Consider the following 23230-nt stretch of genomic DNA (forward strand, 5'->3'; position numbering starts at 1 on the left):
GGTTTAGCTCATGTGGCAGAACCATGTCCTTTTGGGGATGAAGGCCCTACTTTCTTTTCCCTGCTCGGAGCCTGTGGTGGTGAGATCATTACAAAGTGACTGCCGGGCTGGGGATTTGAGCTCTGCTTGACTTCAGACAGTTGGGACGAGCTTCTCCTGACAGCCAGTTTGTTACGTCATGTCCCACAATCAGGCTTCCCCATCACCAAGCATCTCCCTTTGGCCACAGGGTCTGGTGTTGTGGAAACTCAGGCTTGTGCGGCAGTGTTTTGATCAACAGCTCACCGAACCGAAGTACGTGGAGTGAGAACCTTGTAGTCTCAACAAGGTCAAAGACAATTACCATGAGGTGCAACGCATTGATCTATTATTGTGGGTATTGTTTTCACCTGCTCCCTTTCCTCTCCATCCCCCCCACCTCCCCAGCACCATTTCAGCAGAAGGAGGTGGCATCCAGCCAGTCCGCTTCCTGCACTCTGACCCACTTTCTGAGAACTCAGCAAGGCAAAGTTTCACAGACTGCAGACTAGCGCTACATCAAGGGAGCTGGAGATTTTCTCTCCCCCTAAATGGTTTCAACAGCTTGCTGTCTGTGTCTGCGTGTGATCCCCAGGGAAACTCTCGCGGCTGGGCGGGGCCCGGACTCCTGGGCTCTGATCTACGGGGAGTTTACATTAGAGAGTTATGTGCAAATAGAGACCATTCCCCATCCTCCCTCACATTTGCCTGCAGAGTACCATGTGCGGTGGCACAATCCACACCGGTTTGCTGGTGGTCAGCTACGCCACCTACCTACTCTTGGGTACAATCGGATTCTGGGCTCTGGAGAAGAATGCCGAGAAAGAACTGAAAATGGCAGTAATCCAAATGAAGGAGGCGTTCCTGCAGAACTTCACCCACCTCACTGTGGCAGAGGTTGAGCAGTTTGTGAAGGTAAGGGATGCTGCGGCAGCGTAGGCTGGTGGCCTTTCTGGCCGTCCATGCAACCCAGCCTCTGCTTTTCACTTACGTGGTGTTTTCTGTGCCGCATGCAGGTAACGAGTGTTGTGCCTTTTCTTGTGCATCCGTTGGGGAGATTTAATTTAACCACTGATGGGTGAATCCTGAGCCCAGCGTACAGTCTGCGTAGACAGGCCAGACACTGGGCAGCTGGCCAGAGCAGCAGCGGCTCCCGTCCCCAGAAGGACTGGGGCATCTGCATAGCAGTGGCTTCTCTGACCCCATTCTTACAAGGGCCTGCTCCCACCCACCCCTGGGCATGCTGCCATGCACAAAAAGCTGGGCTCGCAGCCCCAGCATGGATCCCTAAATTCTGCTGCGGCTCCCCACAAAACCTTCCACAGAAGCACCACCCCGCGTCACCAACTCTCACAATTTTATCATGAATCCCGTGCCATTTGGTGCATTTCTTAAAGCCCCAGTCCTGGAGTCATGTGATTACATGAGAATCTCAGCTTTCATTTGAAATAAAAATGTAAGTTTCTAGCCCTCCAGGCTTGGGAAGAAAAGCCAGAAAATGTGACCCCTTAAAGGTTCAAAACCAAGACCACAAATAAAAACAAATAAAAACCACCTCTGCCATTCCTGACTCTCGGGGACAGGGGAGCGAAGCCATGGTGTGAGATCATTCTGGTGCAATTGATTGGATCTTGTGTCTAGCCTCTGGCCAGTCTCATCTCTGGAATGTATCTAGGCTTGTGTCTGTATCAAATCAGTCATAGAGCAAGTTGTCCAGCCCTGCTTCCCAAGGCTGCTAAGGGCAGGCTCAGCTACAGGCAGCTTTTGTTTAAAGCTTTATCTTAAAAGATGCACCTCACTTAGCATTAGAACAGAGAAAGACGGAAGGTGTCAGAAAACTCATCTTTGAAAATATCCTGTGTGTGTTTCGCGGGGGGAGGGGGATATTCATGGAACCATAGAAATGTAGGGCTGGAGCTTTCTGGGACCTCAAGAGGTCATCTAAGCTATCCCTCTGTGCTGAGGCAGGATCAACTAAACCGCTTAGACCATCCCTGACAGGGGTTTGTCCAACCTGTTCTTCAAAAAACCCTCCAATGACAGGGATTCCACAGCCTCCATGGGAAGCCTATTCTAGTACTTAACCATCGTTACAGCTAGAAAGTTTTCCCTAATATCTAACCTAAAACTCTCTCGCTGCAGATTAAGCCCATTCCTTCTTGTCCTACCTTCAGCGGACATGGAGAACAATTAATAACGGGATAGTATGACACACTTTGGGCTAGTCTCCGATTGCAATTACACCACTGTACATCTAGATACATTTCACCAAAGTCAATGGCGTTCCTCTGGATTTATATTGGGGTAAAAAAGCAGAATCTGGCCCTTTGCCTTAAAATAAAATTTTGCTAAGTGGATATCATACAGAGCCAAATGTGTCCCTGATGTAAGCTCATGTATGTCAAAGTAGGAATTAAATTGAGCCTTTCCGTTGCTTTGTCAGGTAGGGGATTGCAAAGTACGTTTGAAGAGTGGTGTATATTGATTTGCATGAATACAGAGGTTACTAGCTTTCTATTTGTATGGATGCCCTAAGAATAAAGTATATTATTGTTGTTACTTTATGACTAGGAGAACCTTTTCCTTCCTAAGTATTTTTGAATGAACAAGAGATACAATTTCCATATTCTGCTCTCACACCCATGTCCGCACACAACTGAGTTCAGTGGGACTGCTTGGATATAACAGTGCACAGAATTTAACAGAGTGGCCCTGAGTCTCACTGATGATGCAGTGGTCTTATTTCATTCTGGTGGTGCACAGCAACCATAAAGCTGGCTTAGTTCTCCTTCAGATTCTCGGTGTACAATAGGAATCCCTAAATGATATAGGCCTAGCAGAACAGCTCTGCACTTCCTAGCACAGAATTGTGGCTGGATGAGAGGAGCAAGGCCAGAGAGTTTGCTCTGGCAATCCTGGGTTGCTGGAACTGCCCTTTTGGGCCACTGGCAGCTAGGCATAACTTAGAGCAGTTTTGAGGCTGTTCTAAGTTTCGCCACGGCCTGAATTGGACATAAGCTGGGACCATGATCAGGGATCCACAAACGTGGCATAAAGCCACCTTTATTTCTGGTCCTGCCCTGGGAGCAGCTCAGCTGGATCAGAAAATCGGGGTCAGTATATTTTGCATCTGCCTGTGTTGTTTTGCATTGGCCCAGGATATTTTACAGGCCCAAAGTGAGGATTTCTCGTTACATGTTGTTTCGTTTTAAATGATCAGGGTTGGTGTTTGAAAACCTGGCTGTACACTTAAAGGATTCACAGTGTTCAAATTTATCTTCACAAAATAGAGTATGTTTGCAGGCAGGTTATTTACAAATAGTAAGTAAAATGTAAACCTGGGAGATCACATGAAAAAAAACCTCACGTTCAGGAGAAATCCCATGTGATAAATTCTCTCCCTTTATTTTTCTAGTGTGAAAGTCAACAAGGTTTCCAAAGCGCTGGTGAGCCTTGAACCATAATTGTCATCACCCTATGGTTTTAACAACTGCTGTCTCCATTTCTTTTGGCAGACTAGCTACAATCCCTAATGAGTACTGAACAGTTAGAATCTGGAAGGGAGGGAAAACATACAGCTAATAGGGCATCAATTTTTTTTTTTTGCTTTGGTCTCCTAAAATAAAGTCAAAGAATTCAGAGGAATGATTGAGGTGCTGGGGAGTGTTCCTTACAATTGCACCATGGAGAACCATATCTCCCAAACTGCCAGGGCCCAGCTATGGGACACAAGGAGGAAGAACCAACCAAAGAGACCAAGGGATGGAAAATAACAGGGCAGTAATGTAAAAATGCAGCAGGTTGAATTGCTTTAGCCTACACAAGCCTTTTACATGATTCTGCATTTCTGATGCAAATAATTTAGGATAAAACACTGTAATGCTAGGTCAGTGGCAGTAAACTTAGTTCTAAAAAACCCAAGTGATCTCTCATAGGGCCCATTCCAGCTCCCACCTAGGTCAGTGGCAGTAAACTTAGTTCTTAAAAAACCAAGTGATCTCTCATAGGGCCCATTCCAGTTCCCACCTAAATGATCAGGTAAGTACATGGCACTATCTGAAATGCTGATTGGTTGCTGGTGAGTCGGTGGCCTCCTTGGAAGCAGGAGTGCTACTCGTACTGGCAGCAGAGTTTGCCTATAACTTTGCATACTGATGCATACGATCTATGGATACTCACAGGAAAAGGGTCGTGGCGGGCTGATTCCTCTGTTTTATCACAATGGACTGTGAGAACAGGGAGGTGTTCATATCAAACATGGGTTTCGCTCGCAGAACCTGACTGACGCTGTGCAGAGAGGAATATATCCCGTCGGAAACGAATCACAGACTGAGGTCAGCAACTGGGATTTGAGTAACTCCTTCTTCTTTGTGGGCGCAGTGGTATCCACCATAGGTAGGTTTGGTGCTTTTTTCCCCCTCTGCCAAATATAGTTATTATTGCTCTAAGTGACTGTGCTTTAGACGAATTCAGACTGGAAATAAAACATATGTTTTTAACAGTGAGAGTAATTAATCATTGGAACAATTTACCCAGGGTGGCGGTGGATTCTCCATCAGTGACAATTTTACAATCAAAACGGGATGTTTTTCGAAAAGCTCTGCTCTAGGGATTATTTTGGGGACGTTCTCTGGCCTGTGCTACACAGGCAGATGATCACGATAGATTATCATGGCCTTGCAAGCCATGGCTATGAATTACCGCTTTTCATGGGCCAGGATGAGAAGCAGCAACTGACTTGGCCTTGAGGCCTTACAGCTGCACAATTCATCGTTCACAGTATTATTTTAGTTTATAACGTGACAACGACCTTTTACATCTCAACCTCCCCTTCCCTCTCTGTCTGTTTCTTTCTAGCCATAGAATCATCTGTTAAAACCTTAGCTGAGCCGCCAGTCATAGGTGGAAGATGGACTTGACTTTCCCTGGTTTTCATTGTTAGGTCAAACTAACTGTAAATCTTTTCCAAGGCAGCTGTAAGGCAACAAAGAATGATAGGAAACAACTGAACGCAGCTGGGCTGTAGAAGGCCATTACTATAGTACATACTGCACCAGCATACCCACAATTTTCACTGCTGCCAGGAGAAAAGATGGGGGAGGGACAAGGTGAATACCATCATGGCCAATTCAAGCACAGTGTTGTCCTTAAAGCTAACAGAAATTGAGGCTGCTGGACTTGGAGACAAAAAACAAATAGTGTCCAAAATTGCATGTGGCCGAGAGGTTTCCACCAACCTGGTAGAACCATCTTGTGACCCAGGATATCACAGACAGTTAGAGAGAGAGGCCTGGTCAGTGCTTAACTAGGAAGTAGGGATGTAAAAGGTTAAACGGTTAACCGGGTAAGCATTAGGCTTACTGTTAATGGACCTTAACGGTTAACCCGGCCGGAGGGGCCCCAGCCCCGGTTGCACTGGGCTGGCAGGAGGAACCCTGGCCATACTGGTCGGCTAGAGGGACTCCAGCCCTGTCCACGCCAGGCCAGCCAGCCAGCAGGACCCCAGCCTCAGCCAGGCCAGAGCAGCCCAGGCACCAGCTGGCCACAGGGACCCCAGCCCTGGCTGCCCTGAGCTGGCTGGCCGGAGGGTCCCCAGCCCCAACCTCTGCCCTGCCAGGCTGGCTGGAGTGACCTTGGTTAACAGTTAACCAGTTAAACAATACAATTTTAATCGTTTAACTGGTTAACTTTTTTAACCGATGTTTACATCCTTATTACGAAGGTGTTTGATCTGGATGAAAGAGGCCAAAAGAGGCCAAAAGTGCAGTGAGATGAAGACAAATAGCTCTGTCTCATCCAAACGGAGAATGCAACAACCTTCTGGTAACACAGGCAGACAATAGTGAAAGTTCCCATGGCCTAAAGGCCAATGAACTAGGGCACTGTCTTATTTTCTTTCCCCCGTAAATAGGACCATTGTATGATCAGTCAGAGATTGACTTGTGCTGGAACAGCGCCACTTCTCAGGGACACTGACACACTAAGGACACAAACAAAACCTGGGACTATCCCTATATGACGCACACCTTGCAGCAGCTGAATGGCTATGGGGGAGGGGACATGCTACAGTAAATTCTTAGAGTTATGCAGCCATTGTCTCATTTTTCAGGTATTGCTCCCCTTTAAAACCACCTGATAGCAAATTCAACCCTGGTGTAAATAAATTCTTTATCTTTAAAGGCCTGGTCTACACACCGATTTCATACCGGTACAACTATGTCAGGAAGGTGTGGGTTTTTTTTTTTAAACGGATGTAGTTATAGCAGTACAAACCCTTGTGTGGATGCATTTATACTGGTATAACAATGCCTTTCACCTGCAGAGCTTATTCTCCTTCCCGCATGGACCTGCACCGCTGTAGCGTTTCTAGTGTAGACATACCCTCATGCTGATATAACTGTGTCCACAGTAGAGGGATTGTACCACTGTAACTCAGCTGCTCAGGCCGTAGTTCACTGGATCCGAGTTAACTGGGTGGGTTTGATGCGTGGCTACGTTTGTCCACTCTCCCCCATTAGAATGGTGCTGCATTCTCGGTGACGTCAGCGGAACACCAGGAACACGTTGGATCCCAGGTGTTGCTCGCTTGTTTTTATTAACGGCTGTGTGTTTATTCCCAGCAGCCCATTCCATTCCAGGCTCCGGTTCATCAGATCTCACAAGCTGAGCATGGTCAGACCCTGCCCCTTTCCCTCAAGGAAAACCCACTGTGCTACAGAATGGGATGCTGTACATTCCCGAGGTGGCATGCTTCCCTCCGACCTGTACTTGAGCCAGTACTTTAGTATGGTGCTATTGTAACCCACACACCTCCTGGGTGTGGGGTTCTGTCCCATCTAGTGGCACCGAGACCACTTAGAGAGAGAAAATGAGTCTGCTCTACAACCTTAGCTAAGAGGCTTTTAGCTCACGCGGTAGAGGCTCATGCACTAAGCTCTAGAAGCCCCAGGTTCGATCCCGCCTGCAGAAGGCTGGGGTCTGTCGGCCTTACACTCAGGCAGGGGTGGGAGGAGGCCTGTGATGTTGGAATGTCCCATTTTTCTAATGAAACTTAAGGTTAAAGTCCTGGCCATTTATAACCATTAAGATTCTTTTGCAGAGGGTTATTAGCCCCGGTGTCCTGGCCAAATTCCACTTTCTGCCTATGTAATTGATCTCTGTGTTTTCAATTGGATATAAGAGGTGGCTGCACTTCAGTGGTGGGGGGAAGTGACACCTATACATGGCATGTTTACAATCCCTTGGGATGAAGGCCGTTGTTATAAGATGATACTATATTATGTACAGCTGTTAAAGAGTTGGGATTCCCAGAGCCATTGAAATAAGAGGGAAGTTGTGGGACTGCAAATTTTAGAGTCACTAAATTAAGAGAAGGCACAGGATTTTGATGCCAGTTCCACATATTCCAAAATTATCAGTGGGTTTCTTAGTGCAGTGCTGTACGCTGATCCTTGAGGGATGGCGTGACAAGAAATTAGATGGGAGTTAAGATTCAGGAATGGGGCTTATCTGATCCTTGAGCGGCAAACAGCCCAAACTCCAGCCTTGACATCTTCCAGATCCCCTAACTTCTGGTTTCTCTCTTTCCATGTTGTATCTACTTGCATACTTGTAGCAGTGGATAGTGTGTTTTTGTAGATTGCTTTCAGATTATAATGTAGTTCAAATGAAGGCCAGGCTGGAGCCAAACACAGCACTCTCTGAACCCTAAGAATATGCAGAACATGTCATTTAATCAGTCTCTCTGCTTTGATTGGAAAGAGCGTGAGTCTGACTTTGGAGCACGAGGAATGCTCATGATGTGCTAAAGCTGTGTTGGCATGAATGCAAGAAGTGGGACATGTGTGAATGTGTCTATATGTGCGACCTGATTAGAAGCCCAAGCTCTAAGGAGAAGGCTCACTGGAATGCTCCCTGTCACCTTTTTGTCTTTCAATAGGCTATGGTACCCTGTGTCCTAAAACGTCTGCTGGCCAGATCTTCTGTGTCTTTTTTGCTTCATTTGGAATCCCTTTTAATATCGTTTTCCTGCACCGGGTCAGTAAGATGCTTTCTCTGCTGTGTGAAAGGCTTGGGAGATGGCTGTATGAGAAAGGAATGAAAAAGGTAATCAGTTTCATTCTCTCCAGGATTGTTTGTATGCTGGCTATTGGGTTTTCTTCCAGATATATCCGAGTTACTTTATACGCTACTTATGCACCCAACCGGTGTTAGGCACTGTACAAATGCATATGAAGAGAGAGTCCCTGCTTTAAACATTTTATACTCTAAAGAGATGAGACAAGGGTGTGGGGAAAAAGACATACATGCAAAATATCTTCCACACCTACAAAAATATGAGAAATTTGAGCAAAATATCTGGGGTGATGCAAGGTGCACTGCATGGCTTGTTAGTTCCAAGATTCCAAGTACCCCACCCCTCTCCTCCTGTATCCTAATGGCCTAAACTGCCTGCTGTCACACCACGAGCCAGCCGCTCCACGGGGTCAGAGACAAAGAACGAACAGCCCACCAGAAGAGGGCCATTCTAGTCAACGTGTTGAAAGATGGGAATGGGTCTCTCGGAGTTGGAGGCAAGGGCTCTCAAGGCTGATTGTGCCCCAGAGGATAAGTCTGCATTGCAGCCGGGTGCGAGCCTTCCACCCCAGGCAGACAGGCTTGTCCTAGCAGGGCTCACACTACAGCACTACAAAGAGCTGCCTGGTGGTTGTGGCACCCCAGTGGAGGCTCAGGCTAGCCACCCGGGCTCAAGCCTGCCCCACCCCCCTCGTCAGAGCTCAGGTGGCCAGCCTGAGCCTCTGCCGGGGCAGCAATGCCCACCCAGTGATTTCAGCATGTTAGCCCAAGCTCCGCTACCACAAGGAGGCTCGATCCCAGCTGCAGTGTAGACATACCCAGAGTCTCTAGCAGCTCCTATTGCTCTCCCCACTGCTTTTGAGGTGGTGGGAGTTATTCTTCTGGGGCTAATGAGTAATCTGAGTTCTCCCATAAAAAGCAGTATCAGCACTAAAGCCAATTCCCTTCATCCTTCAAACAGATACACCTCCCTCCCCAGGCCTGCAAAAATTCCATAGACATGGAATGGAAGGATTGCACCAACCAGGGATCTGGGGAGTACACAGCTCACCTCGCTCTCTCCAGTGTGGGTACCACGGTTGTCCGGTTTCCTTTCCTTTAGCCCAATTTCTACTTGTAAATGTCATACCTACAAAGAGAAAAGAGAAATTTTAGCATATACCAAACCCAGCGAGGCCCCCCCATTCTTGACTGCAAAGAGAAGGGATGGTGCCGAAGCTGCTGCACTGTCTCTCCACCACCAGAAGTTCCCCCAGCCTCGGGGTGCTCCCCCAATGGAAAGCCAGCGCCACCCAGTCCAGGGTCTGGGCCTTAGTGACAGTTATTTGGGCTGGTTGGAAATTTTCCATGGAAAATTTAAATTTTTTTGGGTCAAACAACTGAACACCCAGAATCCAACTAAATCTGAAATATTTTGGCTGAAAACAAACATTTTGATTCTGAAATGTCAGCATGGTGCCTCATGGGAGTTGTAGTTCAAGTGTTTCATGCTGTCATTCATCTCTGGGGCTGGACTTCATCTCCCATGATGCACCGTGGCTATGAAATGGCTATAATAGGTGACCTCTCCTCACCAGAGAGTGAGGCCATGGTGCCTCATGGGAAATATAGTCCTTTTGTGTGACTGTGTCAACCTTTAACTCCTGCAGGCCTGGGAGAAATTCCTGTCCAGCTATTCATCCAAAATACTCACATTGTGTAGGATTTTCTCATGTGTCCAAGTGGACCGCAATTTGTGTTGGTTTATTTTTCAGAAGAAGATCAAGTTTCTGACCCTTCTCTTCTTCCTGGTGATGGGCATTCTAGTGTTCCTGTGTCTGCCGTCATTTGTCTTCCAGGTGGTGGAGGGCTGGTCCTACAGTGAAGGAGTTTATTTTGCATTTATCACCCTGAGCACCATTGGCTTTGGAGACTACGTAGTAGGTAAAGACAACAGTACTTCTCTCTGAATTAAAAGGTGGCAGAATTACCATGGTCGTGACTAAAAGGAGATGGGACAAAGCACAAGCGAACGCACATTAGGAAGCAATGCTGCATTCAGTGGTCTTTCCCAGCTCTAGCTTTTGTAATTCTAGGAGGAATGACCAGTTTCCTGGGGGTAGCCCAGAATGGCTCAGGGTGCCCAAATGCCTAGACACTATGAAACATGGTGCTTTATCCATAGAACAAAAAGATGCAATGGTAGGCGGGGGGAGGAAGTTGGGGAGCAAGAAAGGAGACTCGGGGGTGTCCCAACTACAAAATCTTACGTGCATATCTGACTCATGTGTTTTAGTTAGTGAAGAAATAATCAGGACTTGTTTTAAAATGCCTAATTTTTAAGCAACGTTCTTCACAGCTTCAGTTTTTGATGAAGAGTGAGCAATAGAAAGCTTATCCTGGGGATGGAGACCTATTCCTCCACTAACATGAGTCACCATAGAAATTAATTCCTGGGATCCCCTATGCGTCATTAGACCCTCCTGGACATCACACAAGTTCAAAAGTTCTCCTGAAGTTAAACCCTATAAAACACAGCCTAGCTAGGCAAAGTCATTCTACAAACACCTTCAGGTATTTCTCACCAAAATATTCTCTCTCTGTTTGCTTTTGGAATGAACCCCTCAAGAGGCCCCGCACAAGAGAACTCCAGAGTCCAAACCACTGTCAGCAGAAATGATCCAATATTTGGATTTTGTCAAAGTGAACAGATTCCTCCACAGTGCCTGTCCTGGTAATATGTTGGCAACCAGACGTCCTCTCCACAGAGAAATGACAAGTAAACAGCATTTGCATTGGTACTAGAAGATCTGTGGCTTAAGTGCATTGAGTCTGGAGGTCTTACTCCAGTTCTCAGTGGACAGGCCATTCACAGCACAAAAAGACCACCTCTGCCGGCAAGCTTAAATTCAGCCAAGAACTGAAGGGCATGGAGACTGACTGTCTTTCCTTCTCACCCATTGTGAGGACTCCCTCCAGGTCAGGGCTGAGGTGTGTTGGCAGAATGGTGTGGGGAAACTTGCACTGACATTGCCTATATTCTACCTCTTTTGTGAGTAAATAAACTCCTGTCTCTGGGGCTGACAATCCAGCTTCTTTCACAAGCCCTTAATTCCGCGCCTCCCCCCCCCCCCCAAAAAAAAAAAAAGAGAGAGAGGGAGAGGAAGAGAGAGAGAGAATTCTGATTGGAACATCAAAGTCAGTGTGGGGTTGAGAATATTCCGCACCTCACAAGATAAAGGGCTAAGGCACAGGCAGCAACAGAACTGGCTGTGACATCTGCCCCGGTCCAAATTAAATGGGTACTTTAAAATAACTGAATGCCTGGTCGAAAACGGACCCTGGCAGCTCTGGTTGGCTCCGCTGACTGGGGCATTAAAAGTCTGGTCAGCGGCGAAGCGGGGGCCCGGGGCTAAGGTAGACTCCCTACCTGCCCTGCCTCTGTGCAGCTCCCGGAAGCAGCCGCCAGGTCTATGCGGCCCCTAGGCACAGGGTGGCCCCGTGCTCTACCCCCACCCTGTACTGGCTCCGCAGCTCCCATTGGCTGGGAACCGTGACGAATGGGAGCTGTGAAGGCAGTGCCTGCAGGTGTGAGGGCAGCGTGCGGAGCCTCCCTGGCTGTCCATGCAACTTGGGGCTGCAGGGACCTGGCAGCTGCTTCCTGGGAGTTGCGGTTAGTCGGGACCCCACACCCTCCCACACCCCAACCCCCTCCCAGAGCCTGTACCCTATACCTCCCCACCCCAACTCCCTGCCCCAGCCCTGAGCCTCCTCCTGCATCCCAAACCACTCATCTCCTGCCCCAGAGGCCGCACCCCCAGTCGGAGCCCTCACACACACCCCCGCACCCCAACCCCCTGCTCCAGCCCAGAGCCCTCTCTTGCACCCTGAACCCCTCATTTCTGGCCCTACCCCAGAGCCCACACCCGCAGCTGGAGCCCTCACCCCACCCTGTACCCCAACCCTCTGCCCCAGCCCGGAGTCCCCTCCCGCACCCAAACTCTCTCCTGGAGCTTGCACCCCCAACCCCCTGCCCCAACCCTGAGCCCCCTCCTGCACCCCAAACCCCTCATTTCTGGTCCCACCCCAGAGGCCACACCCCCAGTCGGAGCCCTCACACACACCCCCGCACCCCAACCCCCTGCTCCAGCCTGGAGCCCTCTCCCGCACCTTGAACCCCTCATTTCTGGCCCTACCCCAGAGCCTACACCCTCAGCCAGAGCCCTTATGCCCCCCCTGCCCCAGCCCTGAGCCCCCTCCTGCACCCCAAACCCCTCATCCCTGCCACACCAAAGCCCTCAGCCCCCCTCCCCCGCACCCCAACCCCCTGCCCCAGCCCGGAGTCCCCCTCCCGCACCCAAACTCTCTCCTGGAGCTTGCACCCCCAACCCCCTGCCCCAGCCCTGAGCCCCCTCCTGCACCCCAAATCCCTCATCCCTGCCACACCAAAGCCCTCACCCCCCCACACACCCCAACCCCTTGCCCCAGCCCAGTGAAAGTGAGTGAGGGTGGGGGAGAGCGAGCGACTGAGGGAAGGGGGATGGAGCGAGTGGGGGCGAGAAGAAGCATGACAGGGGCAGGGCCTCAAGGAAGGTTCCCTCCATCCTGCCCCTCTCCAGTTTCATAATGGTTAGGGCTCCTCCACACCCATGCAGGCTTCCACTCCAGGGGCTACTCTTATTCTCTCCATTCCACCCACATGGAATTATCCATGAAAAATGATCCTCGGAGTAAATCCCAGTACTCAGAGCTACACTTCCCTTCTGAACAATGTTTTCAGGCAGACATCAGGGCCATAACTGCACAGCTACTTAGGACCTGGGACAAGAACAGAAAGGCAAACTTTTGCACGTTTCTCCTGCTTTGTCACATGTCTGCAGGGCCATATTTGTCCCAGAGAAAAGATAAACAGATACTGCGATGGGCCTCCCAGGGTGCAACCTGGAACTGGGGTACTGCTGAACCCTCTGTTTTACCAATCTGGGTTCCCTCTCACATTTTGCCCTCTGAACTCTCCAGCCTGGGCTGTCTCTCACAATGCCTTACTAGTGACAAGCAGCAAGCCCCTCCAGGTGCTGTGATCACTCAGCACAACAGCATGTGGAGCCCCATACCCAGCTAGATTGCATGAATGCTCCCAGAGCCACTCATGAACTAACAAGAGAGAGGCTTCAACCAAAATACCCCCAGCTCCCCAGCCTAGGACCCTGGAGCTGTACTGTCCTAACCAATATGGATTTATTACCTAGTCCACCACTTCTACAAAGGAAAGTGGACATGCACCAACTCTCATTGCTGAGCTGAGATTTCTCGCCAAGCACGTCACTCAAACCACACTGTTTTAGGTAAAATAAAGAGCAGATTTATTAACTACAGAAAGATAGATTTTTAGTGATTATAAGTGATAGCAAACAGATCGAAGTAGATTACCTAGCAAATAAATAAAAACTCAATCTAAGCCTAATATACTAGATAGGATTTGAATTAAGCAGTGTCTCACCCTGTTAGATAGTGTAAACAGTCCACATACACAGACTTCTTTCTTTCCTGCCTGGGACCAGCAATTCGTCCAGTTCAGTCTTTGTTCCTCAGGTGTTTCCAGGTGTTCTCTTGTGTGGGGAGTGAGGCCAATTGGTGATCTCACATCCCCCTTTTATAGCTTCTTCCATGTGGCGGGAACCCCTTTGTTCCAAGCCAAGTTCCTAGTCCAGTTTGTGGAAAAATACAGGAACCAAAATGGAGTTCAGTATCACGTGATCTAGTCAAATGCCCTTGCATGCTTTGGTGAGTCATGGTAGCTATTATGCAGAGGCTGACTGAAGCGTCCCCAGGACAGTTCATCAGGCGAAGATAAGCTTTCCCCATGACTCATTGTCTTTGTTGATAGGCCATTCAACTAGAATAGGCCATTCACACTGCACTGGCAGACGGCAGCGCTTTAATGTGGCTGTATAATCACACCCCCACCCCCACAAGGGGAGTAGCTACCAGTGCTGGGAGCGCGGTTCCCAGGGCTGGTGCACCATCTACCCTGCCACTTTACAGCGCTGAAACTTGCATCACTCAGGGAGGCGTTTTTTCACACCCCTGAGCGCGAAGGTTTCAGTGCTGTAAAGTGGCAGCGTAAACAAGGCCTAAAAATTTGCGAGTGTTACCCAAGTGCAAGCACATTTGAAATACAAATACAATCAATACTGATAACTCCGGATACAAAAATGATACATTCATACAAATAGGATAATCATATTCAGCAAACCATAACTTCTATAGACACCTCACATGACATACCTCGTACAAGATGCATCATAATTATATAATAATCATATCATAATCATATTACTATGGTGAATATGGGGTGCAGAGTGTCACAGATACCCAAACCCCTACCCAAATCCCCCCCCCTTAATTTTGCTACAAAAATGTAGCAAAACAGCAGAGTTTTGAGTGCCAAGGTTTTGGATTCACACAATGTAAACTGCACACGGTGCAGTTACACTTATAGAGTCGAGGCCTGTTACTCTGAAGATTCCATGCTGATGTTTTGACCTTATGTGTTAGCCAAGCAGAAGTTTACATTTCAGTGAGCTGTCCTGGCTGCATTGTACTATTAAGGTTACACGTGACTAAACAGAGTGGGAACAAAGCTTCACTTGTTGGAGGATTGCTTATGTCTGAGAAGCCAAACTAAATGACCGGTGTAGAACAGCAGGTGGAGAACTCCCAGTGATGTTAAAAGGTTTAGACTGCATGAAATACACATCAATCCAGTGGTTTCAAATGCGGAAAGTTGTGCCTTCAGTTTTCAGTATGCGGTAGAGAGTTTTCAACAGTTGCTTTCATTGCATTTCATTCTTTTTTAGCGGAGTAGGCCCTGCAGCAAGTAACGTATGAATTATAGGTTTCTCCTATACATGCAAGGTTGTCTGCTATTTGTGACAGCTATTTATTAGGTCACAATCACACTTTGCCAGGTAAGTCTATGGAGATGGCATAAGTTGGTAGACATGGTACATTTCAGCTATACTCCTCCAATTGCACTCTGTCCTTGTGCTTGCTACTAAAACATATCCTGGAGTATCTTAATTCTAATATAATATGGTTACATTGTGGTATATCACTGCAAATTATTGGGTTTGCCTGTGTTAGCTCCTACACACCAATCCAGTAAAGCATTTCTCCAGTGGAAAATGTAGCACAGTTCCATTCCTTTTGGAAAGATGAGGCAACGCACTACATCTTAGTGTCCTTTTCAAAGTATTCAACATGAAATATTCTGACCAATACACTAGCTCAACCAATTGTAGTCAGGCAAATTGAATTCAACTTCTTAATTGATTCTTCTCTATTTTTTCTCCTTGTATTCAGGTAAACAGCCTGACAGGAATTATCCTTCCTATTACCGATCTTTGGTTGCCATTTGGATTATCTTTGGCCTGGCCTGGATTGCTCTTCTGTTCAATTTATTGACAACATTATTGGAAGACACTGAAAAAAAAATTGCTCAGGATCTTCACAAAATGAGAAAGGCAGGTAAAGACAATGAGGAAAACCAGAAAAGATATCAGCCCGCTGGATTTGTTTCTGCAGAAGAACCATCATTACTGGGTTCTGGAGGAGATGCACAGAAGACAGTGTCTCTAGCAACACATCTTGGAGATGCTAAACAAGGGGAAACTATTTTTTCCTTATAGCAAAATATTATAATCACCCACTGGGATCAGAGTTGTTTATTGCAGATTACACTGGTCCAGTATTGTAAGAACTAGACCGAAAGGAGAAAGTCCGGTGGAAATATCATTTCTCTTGATCCCACACTGAGATGTGATTTTCCCTACACTCTAGCTCAAAAGTGATACAAACCAGGAGTAACAGTGATGATAAAACTGCTCTCCCAGCTGTTTTATCTGCAGCAGACCCACGATGACATGATTTACATCATATCCCCCCCCACACACACGGTTTGCAAAATTCTGCCTGTCCCAAGTGTCAAACATTCTCTAGCTTCTTTGAGTCACTGCTAGCTGATGTACTGCCTTTGGATAAAGATCACAAATGGCTAGATTTCAGTGGCTGCCCGATATGAACCAAAATGCCATAATGAGCTGGCTGACTTTAAAAAAGGAGTGACAAGATCAAAGGTCACATAAGAAGCAAATCACTGGGGTAGGAGAACATTATATGAGCAGGATTAGAAAAGGTGTTGGTCCTGTTTGAAAATGGGTTATTCTACCTGTCTCACGCAAAGCTGGGGGCGGTTCCTCCTCCCAACCCTTTGGTTTAGGAGAGCTTTACAGTTCTGGCTTACTGAGTACATCACCACTGATTTGATTCAGTTTCTTGCTGTAAAAGGAAGTGGGTGGCTTTTCATGAGGAAACGTTGCTGTTTGAAATGGAGGTGTCATCAAGCACCATGCATGCTAGATGTACACGTGGGCCTACCTGGCCCATTTAGGTTCTGCAGAAGCATTTGTGCCCCTCCTGGGTGCCAGGAGAACCTTCCAAATTTGATCTGAGTCTACAGGATGCAGCCTGGTCCTCTCAAGCCTGCAAGCAAATAGTGAAAACACTGTCTTGGTGGAGTCTGGACTCCCTAACCTGCCCCGATTGAGAACAGCCACCAGACTGATTAGAAGGCCTGTCTTCCAATTTTTTAATGTTTGAGCTCCTTGAGTCTATCGGCTTAGCTTAACAGAGAGAATTGTTAAGGGATGGTGATCACAGTCCATAAGTATTGATACGGGGCACAGGAATTTGATAACAGAGGGCTCTTCAATCTAGCAGACAAAGGTATAACAAGATCCAATGGCTTGAAGTTGAAGCTAGACAAATTCAGACTAGAAATAGGGGGCAAGTTCCCTCTGTTGTGTTTACCTTGTTGTGGTGGAGGGGCTTGCATGTTCCGACGAACCCACTATGCCACCTGGAGCCTAGTGCACCTGGTAGGGTCACCCGAGGCAAATAGTTTGGGGGAGGTTCCAGCCTAAAAAGGATCCACCTCAAGACCCTCATGAAAGCCCAAAAATGACCATGCAAACCTTGCCTGGACTAGCAATACTGGACCTTCTCCTGGGGGTGGTGTCAGGCGAGCGTCTGGTGTTCAGGCTACTCACGTAACCTGGCTGGGCCAAGCCCGAAAAGGTGATCCTCTGGATCGAGAGGAGCCAGTTGGAGGTGGTTCGGGCATCTGGTAAGGATGCCCCCTGGGAGGCTTCTGTTGGAACGCTACTGGGCACATCCCACTGGGCGGAGGCCCTGAGGCTGACCCAGGAAAATACTGGAGGGATTATATCCCCCGGCTGGCCTGGGAACACTGGGAAATCCCCCAGGAGGAGCTGGAACCTGTTGCGGAGGAAAGGGCGGTCTGATTCTCCCTACTCTCCATGCTGCCGCTGCGACCCTCACCAGGAAAAGCGGCATAAAGGAAGAAGAAGAAATAGGGTACAAGTTTTTAACAGTGATGGTGGTCAACCACTGGAAAAACTCACCAAGCTTTGTGGTAGATTCTCTGTCACTGGCAATTTTAGGTTTGGAAGTTTTTTTCCCTAAAAAATATACTTTTGTTCAAATAAGAACTAATTCAGGGGAGTCCTACAGCCTGTATTATCAGACTAGATGATCACAAGGTCTCTTTTGGCTTTATAATCTATGCATTTCATTATTTGTTGACCCTAAAGCCCAACGATGACAGTTATGATGTCAACATTAACTATTTAATTGCTGTGTGCGTTTTTGCAGCTGAAAAGGGAAAGGGGGAGGAGTCAAGTGTCTGGAAGATGGATGGGTGGGAATAGCTGCAAGGAAGAAACTGCTCTTTTCCTCCCTGTGCATTAAGGCAGACAGAGAAGAGAGAGAAATGAGGATCAGGAGGAAGGAGAAATAAAGGGCAGAAACAGCAGAGGTATAAAAAGGGATGCTGAATGAGACAGTGAAATACTGAGAGTTTACTTACGGCACTAAGACTTTTTACCCTTGCTCTTTGTGCAAACACCTTTGTGAGCTCATGGGAGTTCCACTGGGGCTGAATGGGAATGTGGAGTTTGACGTGTACAGCTCAACCCACAGGCTGTGATTGACAGCAGAGTTCGGCCCACTCTGTAGAATCAGTGCGACTCTGCTGGTTTAAAACAAGAAAAGAAAAACCCTCCAAACCACACGACACAGCCAAAGCCCTGGGTCAGGAGAGCCCATTTCAGGGAATTTCACAGCTAGTTGAACTTTGTGGGTTCAAAGCACTCGTCAACAGAAGCAAAACTTTGGGTAGTTTTTGTTCATTTAAGCTACACATCCCCTGGGTACAGGGGATGGCCAGGGCCTCAGGAACTTCAAGCTTTTGGGAGCCTTGAACTGGGTTTTTGTCTTTAGTGAGGCCTGGTCAACGCTTAGAAGTTAGGTCAACATTCATAGAATAGAATCATAGAATATCAGGGTTGGAAGGGACCTCAGGAGGTCATCTAGTCCAACCCCCTGCTCAAAGCAGGGCCAATCCCCAATTTTTGCCCCAGATCCCTAAATGGCGCCCTCCAGGATTGAACTCACAACCCTGGGTTTAGCAGGCCAATGCTCAAACCACTGAGCACCCCTCCCGCCCGACTGATGTAGCAATGCCAACCTAACCCCCAGTGTAGACACAGCTATGTAACGGAAGAGTGCTTCTGTCAACCTAGCTACCATCGTATGGGGGAGGCGGCGTTCTGACACTGATCGAAAAACCCCTTCTGTTGGTGAGGCTGCATCTGAATGATGGGATTATGCCAGCATTACTACGGCAACACAGCTATGCCGGCATAGCCTCTGTAGTGCAGCCATACCCTAAGAACGGGCTTGTTCCCACACATACTAGTTGTGCCACTTTAACAATAGCAGTCAAGTTAAAGCAGTAGGAACCCCCACCCCTGCAGTGCGGATGCAGCTGTGTGGGCATAAATAGCCTTTAGAAGTGTTACGAGCTCTAGCTGTACAAGGCACCCTTATACTAGTATTACTGTGTCCACACTAGGGATTGTACAGTGTGACCACTTCAGTTAAAAAAAAAAATCACCCCCCTAACCCAAGTAATTATACTGGTTCAAAACCTGTGCGTAGACTAGGCTACAAATGGAGTTTGTCTCTCCCCCGAATGCCCCCCCCAGTAAATTAAATCACTATTTAGCCCCCAAGTATGACTGAAGTTTAAAAAAACATTTTGCATTTCTAATGGGAAGTCTGTGCTATGTATTAGAGAAAGAAATACCCTCAGAACCTTGGATCTCTACATCTCTCTGCTCTATTTCCCAAGTCTTTCCTCTGTGGAACATTGCCAGTGCAGCTGGGTTAATCATGCTATACTTATTATCATGATTGCTATTAGCCCCATTTTACAGATGGGGAACTGGTGCACAAAGAGATTAAGTGACTTGGTGGAAGTCACTCAAGAAGCCTGTAACAGAGCAGAGAATTGAACATGGGTCTCCTAAGTCCTAGGCAAGCCCTCTAACCAATAGACCATCCTTCCTCCCTTGGGCCATGTTTATTTAGGTGACGTTGCTGAATGTTTATTCCTTTCTGCTTATCATTGGATTCCCCCAAATCCTGGCCTGCTCAGGATGTTATCTGACAAAAAGATTGCTGTGGGCATAATAAGAATTTCTCAAAAGGGAATTATAACAAATATCTCAGAAAAATGTAGTTCTCATAAGCCACTATAGGGCTGTACTGTGGCTTCTTTGAGCTACCTCTTGGTATTTCATCCTCCCCCCCTTGCACCTTCTTGTGGCTGTGAGCTGCTAGTCCCACAGTACCTTTATCATCAGGAAATTACCCCTCTTCCCTGTTTCTATCCAGGTAAGTTATACTGCCCTCATCCCCTCACAGTCATTAATGGATTTCATCCTCATAACGCCCCTGGGAGATGGGAGGACCTGACCCCTATCTTGCAGTTGGGTAACAGACCCATCTGCCCTTCCGCTGTTCAGGAATCAAGTGGATCACAATAAATAGCCCTTGGAGTCTTGCGATATTTCCTTCTGACAGCAAATCTTACTCAAAATCAAAACTAGACCTAGGCTTCGCCTCAGTGCCACAGGCTTTTTGAAACAGTCCTGAAATATTAAACAAATGCAATCCAGATTCCACTATTAAAGCAGCTTCTACTGAAGGGACCTACCTGCCCAAAGCCCGGAAAGCAGGAATCAAATCCATCCTAAAAACCAATCATGCGAGGCAGCAGGAGTTCCCCAGGCGACCAGTAGAGTGGTTTCTCCACTGAGGGATCTCTGCTGGCTGGAGTGGTGGCAAAGAACAGTTCAAAAATCTCCTTACCAACCCGATGCCCCAGCACAGCTAATGGAATCCAATTTTCATAGGCAAGCCTCCCATGCAATTTCCAGCTCTCCCACTGCTGCTCAGTTTCAAAGGGAAGCATTTCTAAGGCTGGCCAACCACTTCCCCATCCATGAAATCAGTTCCAGCAATACCCTAGGAGAAGGATCATGAACAATATTATCACAGAGTAAATGGCAACAAGGTCTCACGGCATTGAGTCTATGCTGCAATTACAATTCCCATCTGCCCACCAAGTCTTTGCTGTGTGCTAACACAAACACACTGTGTAATACCTGCACTTGGAAATAAACAGTCCAGACAATACGGTTCCCTGCACATTTTGGAAGCAGCCACCATGTTTTGTTTAATAGATCTTCCTCCTGAGAGACCCAGACCTGCACTTTGAGCAGTTGTAATTAGTACATGGCAGACAAACAGGTGATTGTTTGGGGATCTCATGAGGTCTCATTCAATTAATAGCCTGTTAATTGCTGAGGATTTATTTTCACGTGGAATGGAAGGACTGTTTAAAGCAGTGAAACAGCTGAGATGTGTTCTTTGCTAATGCAACATCACACTCCAAATAGCCAGGGGTATCATTTTTTAACTCCAGGCATTGCGGTTATTTCCAAGTTGAGGCCACACACTCCATCACACTGAGATGTGCATTCTCTGCTGGACTCATGTTAGAAAACATGGAATTCAAAGAGGAAAATCTTTTTTACTTTGGTTTAAAAAACAAACGATATATAAACCCAGCATCCAAGATACCTGCTCCTCATGCCTTTAGGTCACAACCAAAGACATTGAAGGGCCAGATCCTTGGCCTACATTAAGTCCTCCTTGCCCAGTCCAACAGGGCTTAAAGCTGTCCCAGAAATTCCCCTGTTGGCTTTAGGCCAACTGCTCCCAACCCTAAAGAGGCTATTCCAGTGTGGGTCAGTTGTAGGAGCCGGGGGCCTGGCTGGCGCAAAATCGCACTGATCTCCAACTGGCAGAATGGTGCCTATGGGGCTGGCTTAAATTAGAGCAACCTTGGAGCTGCTCCAGTTTGCACCAGCTGGGACTGATCCCTCTGGAACCAAGTTTATCTGTCATCTTCCTTGGGAGAGTTTGCAAGTGAAATGTTATATAAAGCGATTGTCCCATCCACAGTTTTACTGCTTGCTATTTTTACATCGAGCTATTGCATGCACGCAATTCATCCATTCAACAGGGCTATTTGCTTCACACCCTGAGACACACTGAATACAGTAGGTTTATCCTTCAGTGGGTTTGAACGGATTTGGGGCTGGTCTTAGTAGGTTCTGAGCACTCAGCTCCCCCTGAAGTCTGGAGGTGTAGATTCCGCCTCGGGTGGATGGACCCACGCTAGCTTTGATTAAGCTAGAGCGCTGTGGTGGCGTGGGCTAGCCACCCGAGTACATACTCAGAGTCTCAGATAGGATCATACTCAGGTGCTTAGCCCACCCTACCGTGGTTACACTGCTATTTTAGGTGCGGTTACTTGATCAAAGCTAGCGCAAGTACCTTTGCAGCTGGAGATGTAATTTCCAGGTGGGTAGTGTAGATGTACCCTCGGGGACGGTCAGCAGCCTGCAGGCTCATGCTCTTAATACTTTGTTTGGCTTAAAAGAATCATTGGCATGAGTGCTTTGATTCGACCAGATGAAACACGTGGCTGCTGAAATATATTTCACAGTTCGCTCTGGTTTTACTTTGCGACAAGCTTCTCCATGAAACCGAACCACAGCTGGAACAGAGCCTGGGATATTAGAAACACCAAGCAGAGTCATTGCCATCAGCGAAAAAAACTAGAACCAGTCGCCTGCACCCTGGCTATGTTTAGAGATGGGTGCAAACTGTCCGGGGCCTGTTTGCAAAAGAAACCCCTTCTTCAGGGTTAGGGCCCCACTGTTCAAACGTCCATCTGTAGCAGGAGGCTACTATATGGCTATCATTATAATTATCATGTACCTTGGCCCTACATGCGGCTCTATTAGGTGGATGCTAAATCTCAGACAATATGTTTGTAATGATCATTTAGGGAAGTCTCACCTGCAGGTTATTCCCCCTGAGAGGGGCTAGAAAACCCAGGAGTTTGAGCTTGCAGAGCATCTACGTGAGAGAGACAAGGTGGGTGAGAAGAAGACGACTTGACCTGGAGAAGAGCTCTGTGGAGCTCGAAAGCTTCTCTCTTCCACCAGTCGAAGTTGGTCCAATAAAAGACATTACCTCACCCACCTCGTCTCTCTCATGTCCTGGGACCCACACAACTACAGCTACTCCGCAAACAGCAGTTCTGCATGGCTGCTCCATTAGATGGCTGCACTCAGCACAGGGCCATGGGAAATCTGCAAAAGATGATGTCTCCACCTGTTTTCTCAACCCCCGGCCTATCCCCTCTCAGGGCAGCAAGAGTCAGGTTGCCACTGTGAGTATCCACCTTGTGCAGCAGAGGATTTCTCTGCAATGAGGGAAATTTCATAGGTTAATGATGGCAAGTGTAAGTATTAACTTATGTTTGGATCCCTTGAAGAGTCTGGGGTCGCCCTGGAGATCAGGTGTCCCTTTGGCCCCAGCCCTGCCCGCCCTCACCCACTTACAGAGCCCCTATGGAGGGACAGGTTAATACAGTTTGGAATTGGCCCTGGCAACTTTGGTACATTACAGGGTTTTAAGATGATAAACGATTCTAGCTTCTGAAATATACTCTTGCCAGAATCTAATCCCGGTGGTTAACTGCACCTTTAACTTGGAATGTGAACCAGAACAAATCCATTTAGAAATCCTGAAGGTTTTCTTTCCTGGAGGGTTCTGGACAGTACTGTAGGAATCCTTTACCAAAAACTTCAGA

At 47.5% G+C, this 23230-nt stretch overlaps 1 protein-coding gene and 1 long non-coding RNA gene across 4 annotated transcripts in view; one reads left to right on the forward strand and one right to left on the reverse strand.

Moving 5' to 3' along the window:
* Positions 1 to 505: 505 nt before the first annotated feature.
* On the forward strand, positions 506 to 21523 carry LOC125637520 (potassium channel, subfamily K, member 16-like). Of its 2 annotated transcripts, none has more exons than XM_075129960.1 (5): positions 506 to 933; positions 4293 to 4413; positions 7958 to 8124; positions 9933 to 10017; positions 15439 to 21523. In XM_075129960.1, exons 1-5 carry the CDS (start codon positions 739 to 741, stop codon positions 15762 to 15764), a joined length of 894 nt encoding a protein of 297 aa, XP_074986061.1. In that variant the 5' UTR covers positions 506 to 738; the 3' UTR covers positions 15765 to 21523. The 2 variants fall into 2 exon arrangements, with proteins under 2 accessions (XP_074986061.1, XP_048707964.1); XM_048852007.2 differs by having other exon boundaries at positions 507 to 933; positions 9849 to 10017.
* The window catches only part of LOC125637526 (uncharacterized), a 32761-nt gene continuing 12933 nt past the window's right edge, over positions 3403 to 23230 (reverse strand). The window contains exons 2-5 of one of the 2 annotated variants that reach the window (XR_012669106.1): positions 9788 to 9949; positions 9146 to 9223; positions 7940 to 8100; positions 3403 to 4492 (exon numbers count right to left, since the gene is read on the reverse strand). This is a non-coding gene — a long non-coding RNA (uncharacterized LOC125637526). Of the gene's footprint in view, positions 4493 to 7730; positions 8101 to 9145; positions 9224 to 9787; positions 9950 to 23230 lie in introns of those variants that run through there. The other variant, XR_012669105.1, reaches the window with a different exon arrangement.

Source organism: Caretta caretta, chromosome 6 (assembly GCF_965140235.1).
Source record: "Caretta caretta isolate rCarCar2 chromosome 6, rCarCar1.hap1, whole genome shotgun sequence".
NCBI classification, from domain to species: domain Eukaryota; kingdom Metazoa; phylum Chordata; order Testudines; family Cheloniidae; genus Caretta; species Caretta caretta.

Bases quoted from the DNA above. Each gene is read 5' to 3' on its own strand.
- LOC125637520 (XM_048852007.2), top strand. From the start codon at position 739: ATGTGCGGTGGCACAATCCACACCGGTTTGCTGGTGGTCAGCTACGCC. The intron at 4,414-7,957 runs GTAGGTTTGGTG...GTCTTTCAATAG, and splicing joins CGCAGTGGTATCCACCATAG to GCTATGGTACCCTGTGTCCT. The intron at 8,125-9,848 runs GTAATCAGTTTC...TTTATTTTTCAG, and splicing joins ATGAGAAAGGAATGAAAAAG to AAGAAGATCAAGTTTCTGAC.